Source organism: Taeniopygia guttata, chromosome 6 (genome assembly GCF_048771995.1).
Source record: "Taeniopygia guttata chromosome 6, bTaeGut7.mat, whole genome shotgun sequence".
Lineage (NCBI taxonomy): Eukaryota > Metazoa > Chordata > Aves > Passeriformes > Estrildidae > Taeniopygia > Taeniopygia guttata.
Genome location: NC_133031.1, coordinates 4164568 through 4186521, shown reverse-complemented (window position 1 = coordinate 4186521; position 21954 = coordinate 4164568). Strand labels below are relative to the sequence as shown.

The 21954-nt window shown below is 47.5% G+C and overlaps 1 protein-coding gene across 8 annotated transcripts in view; it reads right to left on the bottom strand.

Annotated features, from left to right (window-relative positions):
* Positions 1–280: 280 nt before the first annotated feature.
* SGMS1 (sphingomyelin synthase 1) overlaps positions 281–21954 on the bottom strand; it is an 89256-nt gene continuing 67582 nt past the window's right edge. For all 8 annotated transcript variants that reach the window (XM_030275739.4, XM_041716996.2, XM_072930866.1 and 5 more), the window contains 5 exons: positions 13049–13867; positions 9915–10032; positions 6854–7007; positions 6031–6197; positions 281–2808 (listed from right to left, as the gene is read on the bottom strand). In XM_030275739.4, the coding sequence (XP_030131599.1) occupies positions 2629–2808; positions 6031–6197; positions 6854–7007; positions 9915–10032; positions 13049–13665 (1236 nt within the window). In that variant the 5' untranslated portion in view covers positions 13666–13867 and the 3' untranslated portion in view covers positions 281–2628. The remainder of the gene's footprint in view (positions 2809–6030; positions 6198–6853; positions 7008–9914; positions 10033–13048; positions 13868–21954) is intronic.

Genomic DNA, 21954 nt, shown 5'->3' with positions numbered 1-21954 from the left:
AATCTGGGATTCTGCCCATCAGCACCGTGCCCTGACCTCGAGCCACGTCCCATCCCACCCAGGCACAGCTGCACCCCGGGAAGGAGGAGCACAAGGCAGCACAAGCTCCACAGCCTGGGCTGAGCCAGTGCACAGCAGTTCTGTCCCAAATCCACCCCCAGAGGGGACATTGCCCACCTTGCCAGGTTCCCTTCCCGAGGCAGCAGCACGCCCTGCCCCAGCACAGATGGGACCGTGAGGAGCCAGAGCCATGCAGAAAGTCAGACACCACAAGGCAGGGTTCAGCAGATTCCATTTAATGTCATGTGCATATATATCCATACATTTACTTATGTCAATGGTTCGGATGTGCGTGATGCCAGGTCTTGAAAAATCTACTCCTCGGGTTACGTCTGGGAGCGCAAACTCTCTCAAAAATCAGCTCAAAAATCAGCTGGGGTGGGGTAAAACTGATTTTAGCCCCAAAAGTTGCCAGGTTAAAGCTGTGAATTGAAGGCAGAGCAGCAGAGCTGAGTCCTAAATCCCCACCCAGCTGCTGCAAAGGGTTTGGCCAAGGAACCCCTCCCTCCTTTCCTCCCCTCCCTCCCTCCCCAGGGAGACAGAACTGACAAGGAACCAGCTGCTCTCCTTCAGCATCCCAAGCACCAGCCAGGCAGAGCAGCAGAAGCAGCACCCCACCAGCTCCCCAGGGTTTTGGCCAGGGCAGAGAGGCAGAGATAAAACATCCCCAAAAAAAAAAAAAACAACAAAAAGAAAAGAAGGGAAAAATGACACTTTCACCAGCACGGACGCACAGAAATTGGCTTCTCTTCTCTTTTTTTCTGGTGTGCAGGGGCCAGCACTGGCAGCTCCTGGGGGAAGGGATGCCCACCTGCCCTGTGCTGCATCCCAGCAGTTCAGGGTAGATTTTTCAAGGCCTGGAGATGGCTCCCAGGAAGGCTCCCCCCGCCCCTCGGCATCGGTTGCATAGCATTTATTTCAGATAAGGCACTGTTTTGCCCAACAGCAATTCCACATCAATGCAGTTTCCATACAGTCCACATCGGATGGCCTACAGTGCAATAACATCAACTTAAAGGCAAGGTTTGGAAGAATAAACCCAGCTTTAAATTTCAACTGAATATTAAGAAGATAAAGGAAACTACATTTTTCAAAAGCCTTTTTTATTTTCCTTCACCATTGTTGTTTTACAATACAAATATCACCTTGTGAATACACAAAAAACCTACAGAAGATAACTCTGCTTCACGTAAAATACAGAATGGATATATATATATATATTTATATATATATTTTTCTCTTCTTCATTCTTTTTTTTATAAAAACTATTTTTGTTCTGCACATTGGCAAGTTTAGGATAGGAGACTTCCCCAAACATACAGTATGTATGGTAGGAGTGAAAACTTAGAATTACATGCAGTTTCTGCACAAATATTTTAAAGAAATAATTATCTTTGTTGTTTTTCAACAACACTCCGACAAGGGGATGGAGAAACCATTCATAGTTCACTCAGTGATCATTTGTAAAAGTCTTAAAAAACAGGAATTCATGGCTGTTTTGCTTTTTAAAATCCAGCTACCAAGTAGACAATAAAGTGATACTTTTTTAGCTTGACCTGCCCACAATGTGTGAGCGAGGTCGGACCCTTTTTTATTTGGTGGGGTGGGAGGTTTTTCCCTACACGTGGCAATTTCAACATTATAAGCAAATTTCCAGTTTAATTTAGCTATAAATGCAAAAATTAGTAATTATACAGTATATATAATTCTGCTTTCATGGAATACTTTATTTTAAATAAAAACATTTAAGACTGCCTACTGACCATACAATCAAGACAAGAAAGGCACTAGAAACATAGACAAATCTCTCTCTCTCTCCCAAGAAGCATTTTCTTTAAATTTTTTAACTCTCTATTCTCTGACATGTAAAAATCTTTTTAAATTTAATTTTTTTTTCATACACATTTTGAAAAATAAAGTTAGGAAATACTTAGAAAATCACTTTACATTTTTTTTCTCTCTTTTTTTTTGGTTTTTTTTTTTTTTTTTGCACTTTTTTGACACAGTCAGTCACTGCAGAATCTACAAAATCAGGATTTACCAAACCTTTCTGTGTCTATCATCTTATTCATAGCACGGTGCAACAGGTAGAAAGATTTCTTGATTTCACCCAAGGCAGATATTTAGAAACCTTCATATAGTCATTTGCTAGAAAATGGCTTACAGCCCAATCTTTGGGGCAAGAGATATGAAAAGTATGTTTTCCCAAGAAAATAATATGCTTTGTTCCCAGACGTGACTGGAAAGACCAGAACTTATGATATAAAAGCTTTTCATCTATGTCGTCGCATCATATACAAAGGAACATGGTGATGGGCAAATGCAAATCCCAACTCTATCGACAAGAAATGTGTAACAGTGCATGATCAGTTAAATTCTCTTTATTGTTGTCCAACGCAGATCCTTTGGAGAGAAAAAAAGATCACAGTGCTTACCAGGTAACTGAATAGGTCAGGTCCAGGGAGCTGCTAAGGAAAGGGTCAGGGAGCGGTGGATTTTTGTTTATGGCATCTTCTCTTGGAGGTGTGAGCACTTGGGACAGGTCCTTGCGGGGCTCTGGTGACGCTGTTACGTGTCACTCGCCAGGCGGCTGTACTTCACCTGCCGGCCCCGCGCCAGCGCCGCACACCGCAGGGGCCAGTGGTAGGAGCGAGGTACAATTCCTTGGACATTCTTCTCAAAGTACTGGAAGGGCTTGTACCACCAGACCCTTGCAAGGAGGTTCGTTTGGGAAGCTTCTTTTAGCACCTGCAGGGGGAGGAGGGTTAAAAAAAAGAGGATTAGGGAAGGGCATGATTTATTAAAAAAATATGGATATTGATCTAGTATCGATATCCAACGTGACGGACAAAAACTCTCTAACAGGTTAAAGTTAGAAAGTGTATGTTTATTCCACGCTGGGCAGCGTGCAGGATAGCTCCCAAATCCACACTGCATCTTCCAGGTGATTACAGAGCCCTTTTATCCATACAAGTATTGGATACCCAAAATACAAATACATATTCATAATTTTGGTACATCCCATTCCCCGCTTCATATGCTGATCACTCCAAAAGCTATTAAGCATGCGTAGTTTGTCCCTTGAAATGGGTCGGTGGTCCCTTTTATGGGGAGGGGTCCCAAAATGAGGAAGTAAATGAAGTCTTCCTCGTTCTGACCTTTCTACCTTTTCAATGCAAGTATGACAAATGAACTCTTGGTAGAACTCCCATTCCTTGTCTTTAGTTGGTTTCAGAACAGAGGAGGCCCACAATTGTCTTATGTTCCTAAAAGCTATTTGTCAGTTTCTATATTTTTCATTATAAACCCAGCTAACCAAACATTGTGCTGACAAGCAATCAATTATTAGTTAACTACTAACTCCTAACTTCATCAAGGCCTATTCATTTATTATTCTTATTTTAATTAACTCAATAAGGCTTATTTCTAACTAAAATCTTAGCTCCTCAAAATCTCTAAATGCCTTAAAGTTTACGTTTCAGGCAGGTGCTTCATTCGCACGACTTCACTCGCCACCTTTGGTCGGTGCTGTCCTGCTTCCTGCTGCTCCCAAGATCTCACCTCCCAAACTGAGCCCTGCAACACCAAAGCTGCTCAGCCCTGCCCACAGGACCTCAGCTGTTTGATGGGCCCAAAGACCGGTGTCTGCTCTCCTCTGGGAATGAAAATGCCATCCCAAAGCACGGCTGTTCCTTAAGTGCCTCTGAAATTCCACGTGCCTCAGGAATCACTTTGGGCCTGGCTGTGTGCCTGTGGAGCTGTGGGAATAAATCACATGGACTCCATTTTCTTCATGGTGGAAAAAGCCCCTTCTTTAGTCACATAACTCCTTTTTATACAGTTTTACAGACCTCCTGTGTGACTCCAATTGGTCAGTAGCTTTCTTGCCAATTACTTTATTGGCTATTACCAAGTTGTTATTCTGTATTGATTGGTCACTCAAACCCCCAGTGTGTACGTGCAGGAAAGCTGTTTGTGAGAGATTGTTTTCATTTTTCTATCTAACAGTGCAAAAACAGTTAATACAAGTGCAATTTGCTTTTTTCCAGGAAGAGATTGTTATGTTAAGGTGCCACTCACACCAGGATTGCTTTCACATGGGAACTTGCAAAGGACTAGCCTGACTTAGAAGAAATGACAGGCCAGCCAGAGCAGGTTTGATTTTATAAGGCTTTTCATTATAATTTTCCTACCTTACTGCAAGATGGAGCCCTGACAGGGCACGTCCCAACCCATCTGGAGGATGTCAGAAGCCTGCCCTGCCCTCCACACGCTCCCAGACTGCTCCACCTACCTTTTGCTTCTCCCAGCCATGAGCAAGCCCCAGCCCACAGACAGAGAGTGCAGGTCCTGAGGGAATTATCCAACCCCCTTGCTGCCTATTATCCATGCCAGAGCCGGGATCCCTGCATCCACCCACGAGCACAGGGCTCCTGCACTGAGCTGCATCCCCGTGTCAAGCTCACGTGTCGAATAAACCCACTGCTGCTTTTCATTCTGAGGCCAGGCACAAGCCCCAGCAGGAGGAAGGAGGGAGCAGCACAGCAATGTGTGCTCAGGGAAGGATCAGGGACTGGCATTTCCCAACATCCTGGCAGCTCAGGGCAGCAGTGCTGGGCCACCTCCCCAGTCACATCAGGCAGCAGAAAGGAATATTTCCTCACCAAGGGCTCTGCTGAAGAATTCCTCAGCAGGACTGGGGCACTCCTGACTCCAGCACTTCCAGCTTGGAAGTACCACTGCTCTGAGAGCCCAGGAGCAGAGTCAAAGCATGGAATCCTCTGGGGCTGTGTGACAAGAGCTGCAGAGCGTGGGCACAGAACACAGACTGACTGAACATCAAAGGGCACCTAATTTGCAATTAGGCACTTGGCTAGAAATGCACCACAAGGCTTGGCTGTGGTGCATTGCTTCAGGCAGCACCAAACCAGTGGAATAAGGAGATGGGAACTACAAGGCCTTCAGGGGGCTGGAGCCAGATGACCTTTAGGGCCCCATCTAGCCCAGGTCATTCCACAATCTATGACAGGATCTAAAAATCTGCACTGTCACAATATAAATTCATCTTCTACCATTGCAGCAGGTCTTTATTATATGTAATTAACAGCATATCCCACAGATAAGCAAAAGATCTTTGACTATGAGCACAGAAAATATTTGGACACCAATATGCTGCTACGGACCTAAAAAATATCTCTTAATTCCCTTGTCCACTATCCATGGGAAAGACTTGTGCATTTCCCCTCAGAGAATCATAGGACTCCCCGAGTTGGAAGGGACCCACAGAGATCATTGATCCAGCTCCTGGCCCTGCACAGATCTCCCAACAATCCCACCCTGGGCACCCCTGGAGAGGTGTCCCAACCCTCCTGGAGCTCTGGCAGCCTCAGGGCTGTGCCCATTCCCTGGGGAGCCTGGACAGTGCCAGCACGCTCTGGGGGAAGAACCTTTCCTGATCTCCAGCCTGGCACAGCAGAGGTTTCACTTTCCTCAGCATTGTCAGCTCCTCTCTGATTGCCCCAGTTCATCAGCCAGGAGAACTCTCCACCCCCTGGTAACACTTTTAAAAACCAGTTCCTTTTCAGCAAGGCCCCCTCCTGTACCTCAAGAGACCTGTGGCACAAGCCACAGAACACAGGAAAACCCCAGCTGGCCTCAGCGACCAAACAAAACAAAACTAAGGCAAAAGAATCTAAATGGTTTGTTGTTCTGTCACATATATGGCTACCTGGCCCAAATTCAGAAGACTTAAAAAAACTGAGGTTATCCAGGGGCAGGAGAGCCCTGCCTGCCTTTGGGAAGACCTTCCCATATTTTGTGGTCAAGAACCCAATTAATGATGCCTTTTTCTCTCCTGCAAACCCAACAGCTGGGGGGAAGAGAGGGACTGTGCACAGGACATGGGTGAGCCTGAATATTCTCACCCCCTCAGGCTACAGCAGGAACATCCAAGGAGTGGGAGGAACTCACTTGCTGGTTGGCCATTGTGTGGTACCACCAGAATAGCCTTGTAGTGATGTAGTAAGCCACCACCACGTCCACAGTGTAGTGGTCATGAGCAAGGAGGATGCAGAACATGCCCACCATGCTGAGCGCCCAGCAGAGCCAGTGGTACCACCAGAGTCGCCGTGGGGAATCTGCAAAGAAGCACAAGCAGGGGTTACTCCCGAGTGGAAGCTTATCAGGACTACTGCTGTGATTAGCAGAGGTCATGGACTGCAATCCTGGCTGACACAGGGATGCCTGTGCTGAGATTAGGAGCAGGAATGCTGAGATCACAAAATAAGTATCACTCTCTTAAGGTGTAACTTAAAATTGTACTCAGGGTTAATGAGATCCTTGGAAATGAGAAAGGTTATGAAATCTTCGAGAAAGATATAAGATAAGATGGCCAGTCAAATCAACCTGCTTGTGTTTAGATTGGGTATTGGGAAGGAATTGTTCCCTGGGAGGGTGGGCAGGCCCTGGCACAGGGTGCCCAGAGCAGCTGTGGCTGCCCCTGGATCCCTGGCAGTGCCCAAGGCCAGGTTGGACAGGGCTTGGAGCAGCCTGGGACAGTGGAAGTTGTCCCTGCCATGCCAGGGGGTGGGATGAGATGGCTTTTAGGTCCCTCCCAACCCAAACCATCACAATCCCTCCAGTGAAGAATTTTCCCCTAATTCCCAGCGTGAGGCAGTTTCCTCTCACCGTGGAGCACGCAGATATTTTAACACAAATTGTGTTCTCCAGTGAGCACACCAGAAACCCCTCAGTCAGGAGGAAGCACACAAGAAGAGGGCAGCAGGGCACTCACACTCTTTGATGAACAGGTAGGTGAGGGTGAGGATGACGGTGTGGCCACTGTACAGGTAGTCCCCACACATGTTGTGGGAGCCCGTGATGGACAAGCCTCCGCCAGCAATCAACTTCATTATCCTTCGCAGGTGAGATTCCCAGTCTCCAAAGAGCTGGTGGGACAGCAAAACACAAAAGCACAGTGAAATATCACAGCTCAAAGCAATGGTTTTAGCCAGCAATTTGACCTTTCAGTTCTTCTCCCTTTCTGCTTTGATCCACAAGATCAATCAGCAGGTAAACAAATCCTCAGCCTTTCCCAAAAGCTGGCAACACATTTCTAGCAGGAAAGAGACTGGAAATGAGACACTGTTTTGATGTTTTGCACCTCTTGTAGCTGGTGCTCAGGTGAGATTTTCCTTCTGTTCAAGAGGCAGCACATACTCTAAAATAAATGAGGCTTAATTTAGTTCATGTTGTTGGTAACAGTGCAGGCTCTACTGGTGATCATCCAACAGAAACCAGGAGGAACTGCCCAGACTGATCAGCCAGCTGCCAAAGCCAGGATCTGATGAACAGAAGAGCATCTCACTCCAAAGCCCAAGGCCTTGGAAAAGTCTGCTAATTTTTTCTTTCTGCTTCCCATTCCAACAGAAACATGTGTGCTGTCTGTCAGAGTTTGTCAGTGCACAGGGCCAGACTTGTGCTTTGAATCCACAGCAGCCCAAACAGGGATCTCCCTCCACACCCAGATTTGCTCTGACCCACCCTCAGCCATGGCACAGAGCATTCCTGGAAAAACTTCAGTTTGCCCAAGAAAACCAAATCCAAGCAAACCAAGTCCTTCCCAGAGGACACTCTGCTCCCTCTCCCGAGTGACCGAGGGCAGCTGGCACTGCCCAACACTTATGCTGCTCTCAGCTCTTAGCCTAGGCCAAATATTAAACAAATCCACAAAAAATGCATGCCATGGGACAACCAGGATGTGTGGAGAACCTCTGGGACCCATCAGGAAGCAGGGATGCACACATGTGCTGCATCCTCACCTCATTTTATGGTGTTTGAAAATCCATGGAAACCATTGAACTGTCAGAAGGAAACACAGACCCCCCACCCCAGGCTGGCCATTATGTTTTTCTTTTAAAGCTTGGCCTTGCTTTAAGAAGTGGAAATTAATAATTTCTGACAGACTTGAGCATGTGCTTTGCAGGAATTAAACATTTCCTGCTAACAGTTGCTCACAAACACTAAACTGCTCCCCAAAGCCCACTTTTCACAATCACATAGAACTCAATAAGGTGTTGAGAGGTTCTTCTTTTCCCACCAGTACATTTAGGGCTTTCAAGAAAACTCCTTAATCTTATCAGGGCCCTCAGCTTGTCTCTACTTGAGTAATGAGAATAATTTGCCAATGCCATAAATTCCCCAAACAGGCAGATTTATTCACTTCAGCCCATAAATACCTGTGTTCTCTCTTTTTTAATTTCCTAGCATCAGGCTGCTCAAACACAATGCTAAATCCTCTTCCACTCACTTCTCTTTCCAAAATCCCTCCAAAAGCCAGAAAGGTTCTGCCTTGGCAAACACTGGCTGGACTTCCCTGAGGAACCAAAACATTTTGGCTTTGTTTGGATGTGCCAATCCTCACCAAAACAATGACAGCACATGGACCAAGTCCAAGCAGGATTTTACTACCTATACCTCAGCACGTGGATCAAATCCAATCAGGATTTTACTACCTACACCTCAGCACGTGGATCAAGTCCAGCCAGGATTTTACTACCTGTACCTCAGTGATTTTACAACCTGCCAGCTGATTTATGGCTGTGCTTCTGCCCTTTCTCCTGCTTCAAGTGCATCACAGCACAACCAGCCCCGGGAATTGCAGTAAGCACCAGGATTCCAGCAATGCTGGAGTGACCAGAGGTGGATGCAACACCACCAGCTCTGTCCCATCTCCACCCTGAGCAGGTGAATTACCCTTCCAGGCTGACCACAAGGGTCAACACCTCTGTCCCTGTAGCCTGGTTTCATCCACGGCTTTCACAAGCCTAATTTATCCCTCAGAGTCAGTGCTGGACTGGGGAGGAGGTGAGAAGTCCTTGTGCTAACAGAGTTGCAAAAATATGTGCAGGAGACAGCCTTAGGAAAGTCTCTCTGGGCCATTTTCAACCACGAATCATATTTGGATTTGACACACTGAGGTTTGTATTTATTTAGAAATCAGTGACTCACACATGGCAAAGGTTCAACAGTTTCAGTGGGGACAGGAACCTGCTGATCATGCAAATTAGTTGAAAATACCACAGAATTTGGGCAGCTCAGTGCTTTGAAAAGGGTGGGAATCGCTGCACTGCCCTGCAGAACCTGTTGACACCTCCACTGAGAGGGCAGCCAGTGACCTGCAGAAGGGTGTCCCTGTCAAACCAAACCAGTGCTCTCAAATTAAAATTATTTGGGCTGATTTGGGCTTAAAGTTCATCCCATTCCACCTCTGCCATGGGCAGGGACACCTTCCACAGTCCCAGGCTGCTCCAAGCCCCAGTGTCCAGCCTGGCCTTGGGCACTTCCAGGGATCCAGGGGCAGCCCCAGCTGCTCTGGGCACTCTGTGCCAGGGCCTGCCCACCCTGCCAGGGAACAATTCCTTCCCAAAATCCCATCCAGCCCTGCCCTCTGGCAGGCTGAACCCATTCCCTGTGTGCTGTCACTGCAGTTCCTGTTGCAGGGTCCCTCTCCAGCTCCCCTGTGTCCCTTCAGGCCCTGGAAGGAGCTGTGAGGTCTCCACACCCCCTTCCCTTCTCCAGGCTGAGCATTGCCAGCTCTCCCAGCCTGGCTCCCCAGGGAAGGTGCTCCAGACCCCTCAGCATCTCCATGGCCTCTTCTGGACCTGCTCCAACAGTTTTATGTCTTTCTTATTTTGGGAGAACCAGAACTGTGCACAGAATTCCAGGTGGGCTCTCACGAGAGCAGGGCAGAGGGGCAGAATGCCCTCCCTTAGAAACACTTCTTGAGAAAGCAGTTTTGGGAACAGCAGGACGAGGGGGAAACAGGCAGATTAGGGCAGGCAGGAGGAATTTACCTTTGGAGAACACTTGAAATGCATTCCAGGTACTGGGAGTGTAGTCACGTACATGGTAATACACCGGTACAGGTATAGTGTGCCAACAATACAGAAAAATCTTCTGCTAATTATAGACCTGGCAGGGAGAAAAAACAGGCACAAATAAGGAGGTCGCTGAGGGCAAACAAAATCCACAAAGGTAAATAAAACAAATCAGCAGCTGGTTTCTCCTGATGGTTTGGAAACCCGTGACACTATCGGCTTACACCTGGGAATGCTGAACTACTCCACAAATACTCCCACGCCTTCCAGGCCAGGAACACAGGAGCAACACAACCCACACTGCCTTTGGAGCTGAGTACAGGACATCTAAGGATTAGGGGGCAGAAGCCTGTGCAGATTGGGTGCTGAAGACATTAAAGGGGGTTTATGCCCCACACCCCTCCATTAGCTGTGGCCAGTCACTGATTTCCTATTTGAGACGGGATAAAGTTACAGGACTTTCATTCTGAGATGAAAAGGAGTAAATTTATTTCAGCTGACACATAATTTAGCAATTACAATGGGTCTCCTGTATAACCCAGAGGAGTGAGAGAACACATCTTTGCTGAGCAGCGTTATGAAGGAAGCAGTTCACATCAGAAGGAAAGCTCCCAAATAAAAATGCAGAGCTGCCCTGGCTGCAGGACAGGGTGTTTGCAGGGAAGCCACTCAGCAGCCACAGCTGCAGAGACATTTATTAGTGAGGGCTGATGTTCACAGAGAGGGCAGATGCAGATCTGGGGTACCACGAGGTGCTTCTGCAAAACTAGCATGAGCACCCAGGCTAAAGCATGGGCTCAGGAGGGACAGCCAGCCCCAAAACTGCCCCACTGGGGTAACACCAGAAACACCTCAAAGAAAGACAATTAAACCTCTCCTGGTACATCTACCAGGACAGGGGCAACTTCTGGAGAGATCTTAAGGAGAATTCACTGCCAGGTTTACAGAAATCAGGGGTGAATCCAATTAAAGCAATCACCCTTCGTGTGCCACTGGCTACAGGCCCTGTGGGGTTTGGTTCATTTTAAATCACTGTTCTTTGCAATTATGGCCATTTCAAGCTGCAGGTTCTGGCATTCACAGAATCCAAGAACAGTCTGGATTGGAAGAAACCTTCCAGATCATCTCATCCCACCCCTGCCATGTCAGGGACACCTTCCACTGTCCCAGGCTGCTCCAAGCTCCAATGCCCAGCCTGGCCTTGGGCACTGCCAGGATCCAGGGGCAGCCACAGCTGCTCTGGGCACCCTGTGCCAGGGCCTGCCCACCCTGCCAGGGAACAATTCCTTCCCAATATCCCATCCATCCCTGCCCTCTGGCACTGGGAAGCCATTCCCTGTGTCCAGTCCCTCCAGCCTTTCCAAAGAGTCTCTTTCCTTCTTTCTTGGAAGTTCCCTTCAGGCACTGGAATTCAGTTGTTGCTATTTTTCTCACTTAAAAAAAAAAAATAATATTCCTATCAAGCTGAGCTCTTTCAAAATTCAAAATTGACCACCTTTTAAATTCTCCAGTGCTTTTGGCATGGTTATTAAACTGGAGTGCTCCACTCTTGGAGGAGTATGAGTTTGCAGTGCCAGATCAGTAACACCTTGAGTGCCTTGATTTATCAGGAAAAATTCAACTCTTGCAGGCTAAACACATCTTGCACTGGAGCACTCACTGCTGTAAAACCGTATTCCAGACTTTTTTCTTCCCTCTCTTGGTGTAAACATAGGCAAAGCTGTGAGTTAAGAATGATAATTATTAATTTTGTTCCAAGAACTGAAATTTAAGTGTGGAGGACACCATTCCAGTGGAGCAGGGGTTCCCCTTTGCAGATTTTTTCCTCTAATATCTCATCTTTGTGGCTTTTAGAACCAGACACAAACCTGCTTTTTTCTTTTTAACATAAAGGCAGATGGGGGCTGGGGATTAAAGGCTGAGCAACACCATATTCTGAAAGACCAAAGAAGCATTTTTCCAAGCATTGCATTTCTTTTCTTAATTAAAACTATCACTTGATTTTGCTGGATTTGGCATATTTTACCTTAGGAAAGCCTGAGAGAGCTCTGCACTGTAATATAAAGAAAAAATAAATATAAAAGCCTTGTATTTCCCTTTCCCCCAGGAGGATTTGTGTGAGTGTGAGACTCAGAGCCAGCCAGCAAGTACAACCTCCACACTTTCTCCTGGCCCAGAGAAATCCATTCCAGCTCTGCAGAGCTCAGCAGGGAGCAGGCTGCTCCTTCAGCCCCATGAGCCAAACACATGGCCAATCCTGGCACTGTGCTCTCCCACAGCATCTGGGAATGCTTCCCAGAGAAGTTCATCTGCCTCAGCAGCTTCCTTGAGCTTCCTGTGGGAACTGCAGAGTACCCAGCCAGACCTGCTCCTGCCTTCCAGAGAGACACCAGCCCAATCCCATGCCTTGGCAGCATTAGAATCATGGAATCACAGAATGTTTGCCTTGGAAAGGACCTTAAAGCCCTTCCAGTTCCACCTCTGCCATGGGCAGGGACACCTTCCACTGTCCCAGTGTCCAACCTGGCCCTGGACACCTCCAGTGATGAGGAAGCAGAAGTGAGGAAGGCCCATCTGGCCCAATGCCCTCCCTTTATTCCTGAATTAAGTTTCAAAGGGAGGGGATAACCCCAGCACAAAAGGGATTCAGCTCTTTCTGCAGCACCAAGTCACCACCCCTTTGGTGTGCCCCATCCAAAACCACAAGAACAAGGTCCTCCAGATAAAGCCACCTTGCTGGACTCCTGCTCCTGCCAGCACCTCTCCTGCTCTTCCCTTTCTCCTGCTCTTCCCTTTCTCCTGCTCTTCCCTTTCTCCTGCTCTTCTCTTTCTCCTGCTCAGCCATAGCTCGGGCCACTCAGACCTTGATCCCCCTGTTCATGGACAGAAAAGAGGGATTTTTGTCTTCAAAACATTCCATGACCAGTACATACACTGACCAAGCTCTGTGACTCCCTGGCATCTTCTCCTAAGATCAGAAAAAGCCCTTCCAAAGGAGATTTCCCTTTGGAAAGAAGACCACAAGAAGCTTCATTTTGTTTGGGTGCAAACCAGCATCTGCCCTCCAAAAGCTGTCAGAAGCACTCAAGTTTTGAAAAGGTTTTACTTACTTGTATTTTAAGAGCAGCCACTGAACAAACCACAGTCCTACAAGGATCATGCCGTTGATTTCACAAATAGAAAAAGCCCATTGCACCCGATCAAAGCGATCAAAAAATGCATCTGGGAGGGGAGGCTGCACCTCCTTGGGAGGCACTCGTTCATGAACCACCGAGATAGTCACCGTGGTGAAGACGAAACAAAAAAGTGCATAAATAAAAGCCAGGAAAGTCTTGCCCCATTCCATGGGATACTGCGAGCGCTCCGGCTCCGGCATGGGGATCTTGATCATCTCCTTCTTGAAGCCGTTGGGGACCCCGTTGAGCTTGAGCGCGGCGCCGAAGCCGTTCTGGCGGGCGGCGTCGCCGGCGCGCACGTGCCCGTTGGCGTGGCCGTTCTTGTGAGCCTCCATGTGGTGAGCCATCTTCAGCCCCTCGATCATGTTCAACAGCCGCTGGCCGCTGTCGGAAGACACCCGGGACAGAGGGGATTTCCTGAAATCCTCCTCCGTCAGGTTGATGAGGTCCCGCCCGGTGAAGTTCTTCAGGGGCTCACAGTACTCCGGCACGGCATTGTCCGTCAGCCAGCCGGTCACCTCCTCGGGTGACCACAGCACCACTTCTTTCATCTCGCCGGGGACGGTGGCACATGGGCTTTAAAGGGGGCAGCAGTCACTGCGGCTCCAGCGTGGTGGGGAGCTCCTCCTTGGCTTCATCTTGTCCTGGGAATGGCTTTGGCCACAGGGGAGAGCCCGTCCCTACCCAGCCGACACCGGCGTGCGGCCAGCATGGGAAACGCTCTACTTCATCTTCGTGTTGGCATTCTTCCTCCTGGGGAGGAGAGAAAAACACAAACCAGGCATTAGGACAGCATTTAGCCCATGGTTCATGGCCAAAGCCAAAATTCCTGCACAAAACCAGCTGTGCTCAGGATGGGCAACAGACTCTGGAGGGAAAAGAGCAGCAGATCTCAGCTCCAGCCTTGTACACACAGCACCATCCTTCCCGAGCTCGCTGTTGATTTCTTAAAAGATTTAACACCACTTTGCAGCTGTGGGAAGCTTCCCTCCTGCTCTGTATTTGTTACATTTTCCATTTCAATGCTCTAGTCCATGAGCAGCACCCAAACTCCTCTTACAATGATCATACTCATGGATTTAAGGAGCTACAGAGCAAATGTTTGGTATTATTTGTGGTAGAAACCTCTTCTACCCCTTACAGACTGGTACCTTAATGCAATGTGTGGCACCAGCAATTGAATAAGAAACCTGTTTTTCATTCTGCAAGGCAAAAATCATAAAATCACCAAATCCCAGACTGCTTTGGGTTGGAAGGGACCTTAAAGCTCTTCCCATTCCACCCCCTGCCATGGGCAGGGACACCTTCCACTATACCAGCTTGCTCCAAGCCCCATCCAACCCACCCTAGAACTCCCCCAGGTGCCACATATAGTCATCAACACCAAAAAATTGATGTAGATAAGCAAGGATCTACTCTCTGGGCCAAAAGAGCAGCAGGAAAATCAATAATCAAGCAGATAAGCCTGATTATAAACTGAAGCCTTTAGGTTTGCAGGTATTTAGCAGCTCTGTGAGGTAAATTTGACTGTTACCAGGGTACCCTGCTCCAATTCAAAGAAAAGTTTTCTACTAGCTAAAAAAAGGAACCAGGAGAAAAAAGTTTGTTTTTTGTTTTAAAGAGGAACTAGGTAAGAAACTTCTACACTCAATGAATTGCAGAAATAGCTTAGAAAAGCTGATTGCTTCCAGTACAAAAGTTACAAGAACACACAAGTTGCTTGCTTGAAATCTCTTCCTGAATTTTTGAGACATGAGCAGTAAACAAGGCAGTGATGGCAGCGACCACCACCAGTAAATCCTCAGGTCTGAGGCGTTTATTCAACCAAAAACCAAAACTGCTCCTCCCTAGAGCAAAGAGAGGAAAGCAGTGGAAGCCCCACAGACCACGTGCTCTGCTGCAGCATCACAAACATGAAGTGAGAAGGTAACAGCACAGGGAAAAAAAACCACTTCATATTTTCAGAAGTCAAATCAAGCCTTTATCAGCTGTAAGAATATTTTTAGCCTCTTACAGGCTCCCAAGTGTTTGTGTTTCATCAAAGGGAGCAAAGTTGACTGAGGAAAACCAAACGAATTTACCCTACTGGCACGATTTGAGCTGAAGTGGCTCAGAACAGATACAGAGCTTTACTCCTATGCAAACACGACCACGCTGCACATCAATTTGTTTTTGACCTGATACCTCTAAGCTCAGCAAGAAACACAAGGTGCAGTTTTTGTTTTTCCATGGAAGGAGCTGTGATGGCAGGGAAAAGAAAACGCCTTGGATGGAAGGACTGGCAGTACTTTGGACAGGCCACCTCTCACTTACTGGACACACCAGGAATGTGCACACATTTAAATCCAGGCAGCAAGGCAGGGATGAAGATGACTCTTCCACTTTGTGCATATCTGTGTTGTTTTAAAGCAGAAGTGAGGATACAGCTCTATTTCCTTCCTTTTCTTTCAATACTGAGGAAGGCTTTCAAGCCACAGATTGCTTCATTATTCAAGTTGTGTTTAGCAAATCAGTATTTAGTTACAGAGCTCTGAACATGGAAAAAGGATGGCCTGAATTATGCATGGTAACCCACATTAGAAGCTCCTCCAAGGCCAGGAATGAGCAGCAGCTCAGCTCCACCTGCCCATCTCCATGTGCTCATTTCAAATCCCAGCTCTGGCAGCACAAATTCCCAACAGACAATCCTAACAGACTTCTTGTTGCTTCCCAGGATGGTGCCTCACAATGACAAAGCCAAAGTTATTTATTTTTAATGCTGTTCCCCAACCCGAGCTCCGGGCCTGCAGCAGCCATCCAGCCTGGCTTTGGGGTTGTCTGAGCACTCTGTGGGCACCACAAGGTGGGCCAGCATTAACTAAACCTTTTCAGTTTTCAACACTGGAGTGCCTGAATCCCAGTTTCCCAAATCCCTGACCCTGACAGAGCAGCTTCCTGTCCAGCCTGACAACATTTTTAAGGATTTGGAATCCCAAAGACACCGTTCAGGAGCCTGTAGCCAACCTCCAAACTACATCTCCACTGCCAGGGAAGGTCTAGTTTGGATACTGGGAATAATTTCTCTATGGAAAAGGTTGTCCAGCCCTGGAATAGGCTGCCCAGGGCAGTGGCAGAGTCACCATCCCTGCCTGGAGGGATTTAAAACATTTGTAGATGTGGCACTCGGGGACATGGGTTAGTGGTGGCCTTGCAAGTGCTGGGGGAATGATTTGATGAGCTTAGAGGGCTTTTCCAGCTTAAACTATTCCCTGATTACATTCCATGAAAGCTTCCAGCAGGTTCTAAGATGAGCTCCAGATGGGAAAATCTGTTGCCAGCTGCAAACAGCACTTGGATACTGGCACAAGAGTCCCAAAATGCTGGTGTGACCCCAGGATACCTGGCCTGGCAAAAACCAACAAATGTGTGCCTTGCAGTAAAACTACAGGTTTGGTCAGTACTGCTGGGAACTACCATCAGTTCCAAAGTGTGCTCTCACACCACCAGTGTAAATCACTATCAAGCACCTTTTGCAAAAGCAGAATAAGTGATACAGGAGGAAAGGTAATCCTCTGCCAAGGACACAGGCCATGGAGATGAGCTGTTTTCACTGAGAGTTAAAATGAGGAAAACCAACTAAAATTTTTAACACCACTTCTTATTCAAGCCTGTTTTCACAGCCTGTCTAATGGGGGAGGAATAGGCAAAAAAGCTTCTTTACTCACACCTTCCAGTTTGTCACATTAAAAATTCCTCATTCCCTATGGTGCATCCATGAAAGCTTGATGGGTGTGGTTTGCAGAAACTACGGGGGACTCACAGCTCTCACTGACCCCTTCCCTTCCACAAAAGGTCTTCTCCTCTCCACACAAGCTGAAGACAGAAGGTGGGCACCAATGTCAGCTGCATGCCCAGGCCCACATGCCCAGGCTCAGCCTGGTCCCACGAGGATGAGGCACACACAAACCTCCCAAGCTCTGACACAGACTCTTTAGCCTGGGTGACTAAAAATTCCCTCCATCTGCAGCAGAGCTGCCTCATTAAGGAGCCTGAAACCAACAAGGAATTATAAATAACAATGTGATTATCATAACAATACCAACTGCACCATGATAATGATGCTGTGGAAAACCAGTACCACAAAATACCCACACCAGAGCGAGCAGGAGGAAACAACCTCATCGAGGGCTCCAGGTGGCACCTCCTCGTGTTTACAGGACCTTTTTCCCTGTTGCCAGCAAACACTGAAGTGCTAACTCAAAACATGGGGAATAATTCCTACCACCACTTCCATCTACACTTTGGCCATGGCCACATCAGAGGGTTAAATAATTATTTGGGATGCACTGTTACAACCCTGCCTATCAAGACCTATTCTTCTCAGATCAGCTGGGCACAGGGAGCAAAGGCGGGAGCATCAACCTTTTTGGTTAAAAAACAAGATAATCAGCCATGAAATCATCAGCTGGTTACTCCTCCACACTTAAAATCATGGAGTAATCTGGATTGGGAGGGACCTTAATGCCCATCCAGTGCCACCCCTGCCATGGGCAGGGACACCTTCCACCATCCCAGGCTGCTCCAAGCCCTGTCCAGCCTGGCCTTGGGCACTGCCAGGGATCCAGGGGCAGCCCCAGCTGCTCTGGGCACCCTGTGCCAGGTCCTGCCCACCCTCCCAGGGAACAATTCCTTCCCAATATCCCATCCATCCCTGCCCTCTGGCAGTGGAAGCCATTCCCTGTGTCCTGTCCCTCCATCCCTTGCCCCCAGTCCCTCTCCAGCTCTCCTGGAGCCCCTTTAGGCACTGCAAGGACTCTGAGCTCTCCCTGGAGCCTTCTCCTCTCCAGGTGAGCACCCCCAGCTCTCCCAGCCTGGCTCCAGAGCAGAGGGGCTCCAGCCCCCCATGGCCTCCTCTGGACCTGCCCTAACAGCTCCACATCCTTCCCATGCTGAGGACAAGGCCAGCTCTGGGTCTCTTTGCAAGCAGAAACGGTTGATTCTCAATATTAACGCTGATGAGACAAAACCACATCTACTTAGACCAGCAAAAACCCACCTCCCTTATCTGTTTGTTCATCTTGAAACTCCTCCTAAAGTACTTTGAAACCCAACCAAAATAAAGAAAACCTAAGCCTTCTGAAATCAAACTGTGCCTTGCTCGTGTTTGTGTTTTTACTCTCTAAGCTTTGCTGCCAGGGCAACAGTCACTATAGAAATCAGTCAAATAATAACCTATTTCAGCAACTCGTCATCAGGAGCCAGGAAATCCTTTCAGAGGCAGTGCTGTGCTCCACTTGCAACCCTCAGCATCCTTCCCTGACAGCCCAGAAAAGTTGAGAGGATTCGACCCTCGGTGAAAAAATAAGGTTCTAAATGAGAGAGGTTGGTAAGCACAGCTGCAAGGTACAAAAATGGTGTTTTGCCCCTTAGAAACCAAACTCTGAGGTTCATGCTGATAATGTGTGCACACAAATAAGCAGAGAAACCCAGCTGCTGTAAGGATTGAAGATTTAATGCTTTATAAACCAGCAGTGATGAGCAGGAATCACACAGACACCGAGTGCCCCGGGTAAAAGCTGGGAGCTCTTGTCCTGTGATTTTAGAGCACTAAACAAACTGTTCACAGCAGCAGGGCCTGACTCACTGCTACAGACACTTCCTCTCCAGGCACTTCATCATGGCCAACCATAATGCTCTGACACCTCAATAACTGGACATCCTGTACTTGAGAAGCACCTCTGCACACCAATTTGCAAGGAAAGGGACCTGCCTGCCACAAATTATGTGCTGGGTAACCCTAACAAGCTCTCAAGCAGTGTTTCCCTCCCTCCAGGATAGATTTGCCTCCAAACCAGCATCACCCCTTCTGCACCACTAACAAGCAAGAAACTGCTGGCAGTGTAAAACAGGCCAGTAAAGCTGGGTTTGTGCTGGAAATGCAAATATATGCAAATATAAAATAGCTGTAAGTATAACACTGAGGCACAGGTGGGCTCACAAGTTGCACAGAGTTCTCAGATAGGTTTCCAAGGTCAGCCTCAGATGGAAAACAGTGGTCTGTGGACAGGAAGTCGGGGCAAGTGGAGCTACTACTATGAACAGAGAGGCTGGGATGAAAATGCAAAGCAACGCCCACATCTCCCTCTTCAGAGGGAGAACAAGCCCTGCCTGAATACTACACAAATCCCTGAGCAGCCTGTTTTTTTCTAAATACTTAATACCAAGAAGAAAAAGAAACCTTCACCATATATTTTCTATCCTAATTGAATTAAAAAATAAACAAACCACCCAGAAATGAAAATCCACTTATGGGTGCAACAGCTTGGAACACAAGCCCAGAGTTGAGCATGGAGAATTTAAAACCCAAAGCACCTGCAGCACATTTGGATAATCAAGCAGGTCCCACCTCCAGATGGGAACACCACCAGGGAGTATTTCCCTCCATGAGACTCCACCAGAGCTTGCAGCAGCCTAGTCTTAGTGAAAGGTGTCCTGCCATGGCAGAAACTGAAACTGGATGGTCTTTAAGGCCCCTTCCAACCCAAACAATCCCCTAATTCTGTGATTTATAGCCCTACACCTCAGCTTTCTCCCTCTGCCATCTTCCTGGTGCTTGGCAGTAGTTATGAAAACCAGCAAACACTCAGGAGGAGGTCTCACCTGACCAGCAGTCCCCCCAAGGAGCAGCTGCTAAGCTGGGCTTTTATTTTTCCTGGACAGAAATCCTGCTTCCAATGATCCTGGGATAGAAAGGATGGAGCAGAGAGGAGGGCAGAGCAGGTTTAAGTTGCAATTATTTCAGGCTAAGAAGTTGCCCCAAGTCAGGGAGGCAGAGCCAGCCCTTCTGCCCATTCCAGGGGAAAGCCAACACCTATCCCTTTCTGTACTCAATTCCACAATCCTAATGTCTCAATCCTAAAAAAATTCAACATCTGCAACGGAAGTGGGACCAATATTGGCTTATTTTTGAATGGCTGCAATAGGAAATCCCTGCTCCCCACCCTAAATGCAAAAGGGGGTGTGAAAATATTAACAGAATATCATAAATCTTTAAAAATTAGTTTAGACTGGGTATTGGGAAAAAAATCTCCCCTGAGAGGGTGGTGAGGCCCTGGCACAGGGTGCCCAGAGAAACTGTGGCTGCCCCTGGATCCCTGGAAGCGTCCAAAGCCAGGCTGGACTGGGAGCACCTGCAGAAGGTCCCTGCCCATGGCAGCTGGCAGAGCAAGAAAAGCTTTAAGATCCTTCCAACCCAAACCATTCTGTGATTTTATGAATACCCTGCTTAGACACCAGGATCCCCAATGCCTCAGCAGCTTCCTACAGCAGAACCAGCCCACCCAGCACCCCCAAACCAACCCAACCCATGCCCCTCAGGCCACGCTCAAGCCTTGCCCGCGTGGATCTGGCCAGCATCCCTGAGTGCCCGTGGGCTCTGTGCTCTGGCAGCAGCAGCTCTGGCTGAGCACACAGCCCTGGGATGCCTCGGGATCGGGGTCAGCCAGAGCCAGGGCAGGGCTGGGAACGAAGCCCCGCGTCCCCGCACAACCCCGCAGGCGATCCAGCACCCAGAGCCGTGCTCCTGAACTGCCCAGACCTCCCCACACCGACACACAAACAGCAAAACACTGCTAAGGAAAACAGATCAAACACTGCAAAGGCAGAAATAGTGGGGTTTTTCCCCTACAAGGCAGGGCAGAAGGATGGAAGCAGGGAAATAAGGAGAGACTAAACATTTGTGACATGCTCCATATTTAAATTCAATTAGTGCAGGTGTTTTGAGGTTTTTTTACCTCCAGTGACTACCTAAAAGCCATTTATTATTAGAAAGTCAGATTTGTTGGAAACCTCTGGGAATCTAAGTGGCAGCACGAATTTAAAATTTAAAAAATCATGGGAACATAAAGGGAAGTTGTGCCCAAGGAAACTGAGAGCAGTCTTGTGACTGATGGTAACGTAGCTCTGAAATGCAGACTCCAGCATAATTTGCCAAACCAGCCATGCAGATTAGGAAAAGGAAACCTGGCAGAAATCACAGAGAAAACAGATCCTCACTGAAGACTTAAATCAGTTATTTGACATATTTTTTTAATATTAGGGTTTGTTACTGGCCATGTATGAGACAGTAGCCAGACCACAAAAGTTGCTCCCTCCAAACTGCCTTTGCCAGGGTTGTAACTAAAGCAAAAGAAAACTAAATTTTCACGCTAGGATTCCCAGCCTAGAATAATATTTCCATATTTCATTAGCAATATAAATATTTTATTTCAAACATCCTACTTTTGAAGTCCCAACACATCAGACCCACATCAAAAAGACTTCTAGCCTCCAGAGTTGAAATGTGAATATCTTCATGCACAATGCTGTTCTCTGCACTTTAGTTGTTACTTTTCATAAACCCACCCAAAAAGACACACCATCAACATTATTCATTTTCAATGCCATTCCTCTTGGAAAACAAAACAATCCATGGGTTTGCCTTTATTAACTTAGTTTCATGTAACACCGAGTGTTCCTTGGTCTGAAAGACAAAACACCACACGTATTCAAGATTACTTCTGGTATAAACAGTCTGAATTTTTGAACACAGAGTCCTCCTCTTTCCAGCAATACCTGCTCAGAGTTGCACCAAAAATCAAATAAGTCCCTTCAAGACATGAATGTGCAGGAAGGAGAGGAAGGCTCTTATTGCATAGTTGGTCTAGAAAACTCAGAAACACGGGAAAGGGAAGAAAAAGGAAAAAATCCCAAACCATCTTGACTGCCAACAAATTATGGGTGTATAGTCTGCATGGTGGGGATGTGTCTGACTAGAGCCAGATCTCCTGACATTGCAGATGAACTGTCCTGGCATCTTTCTT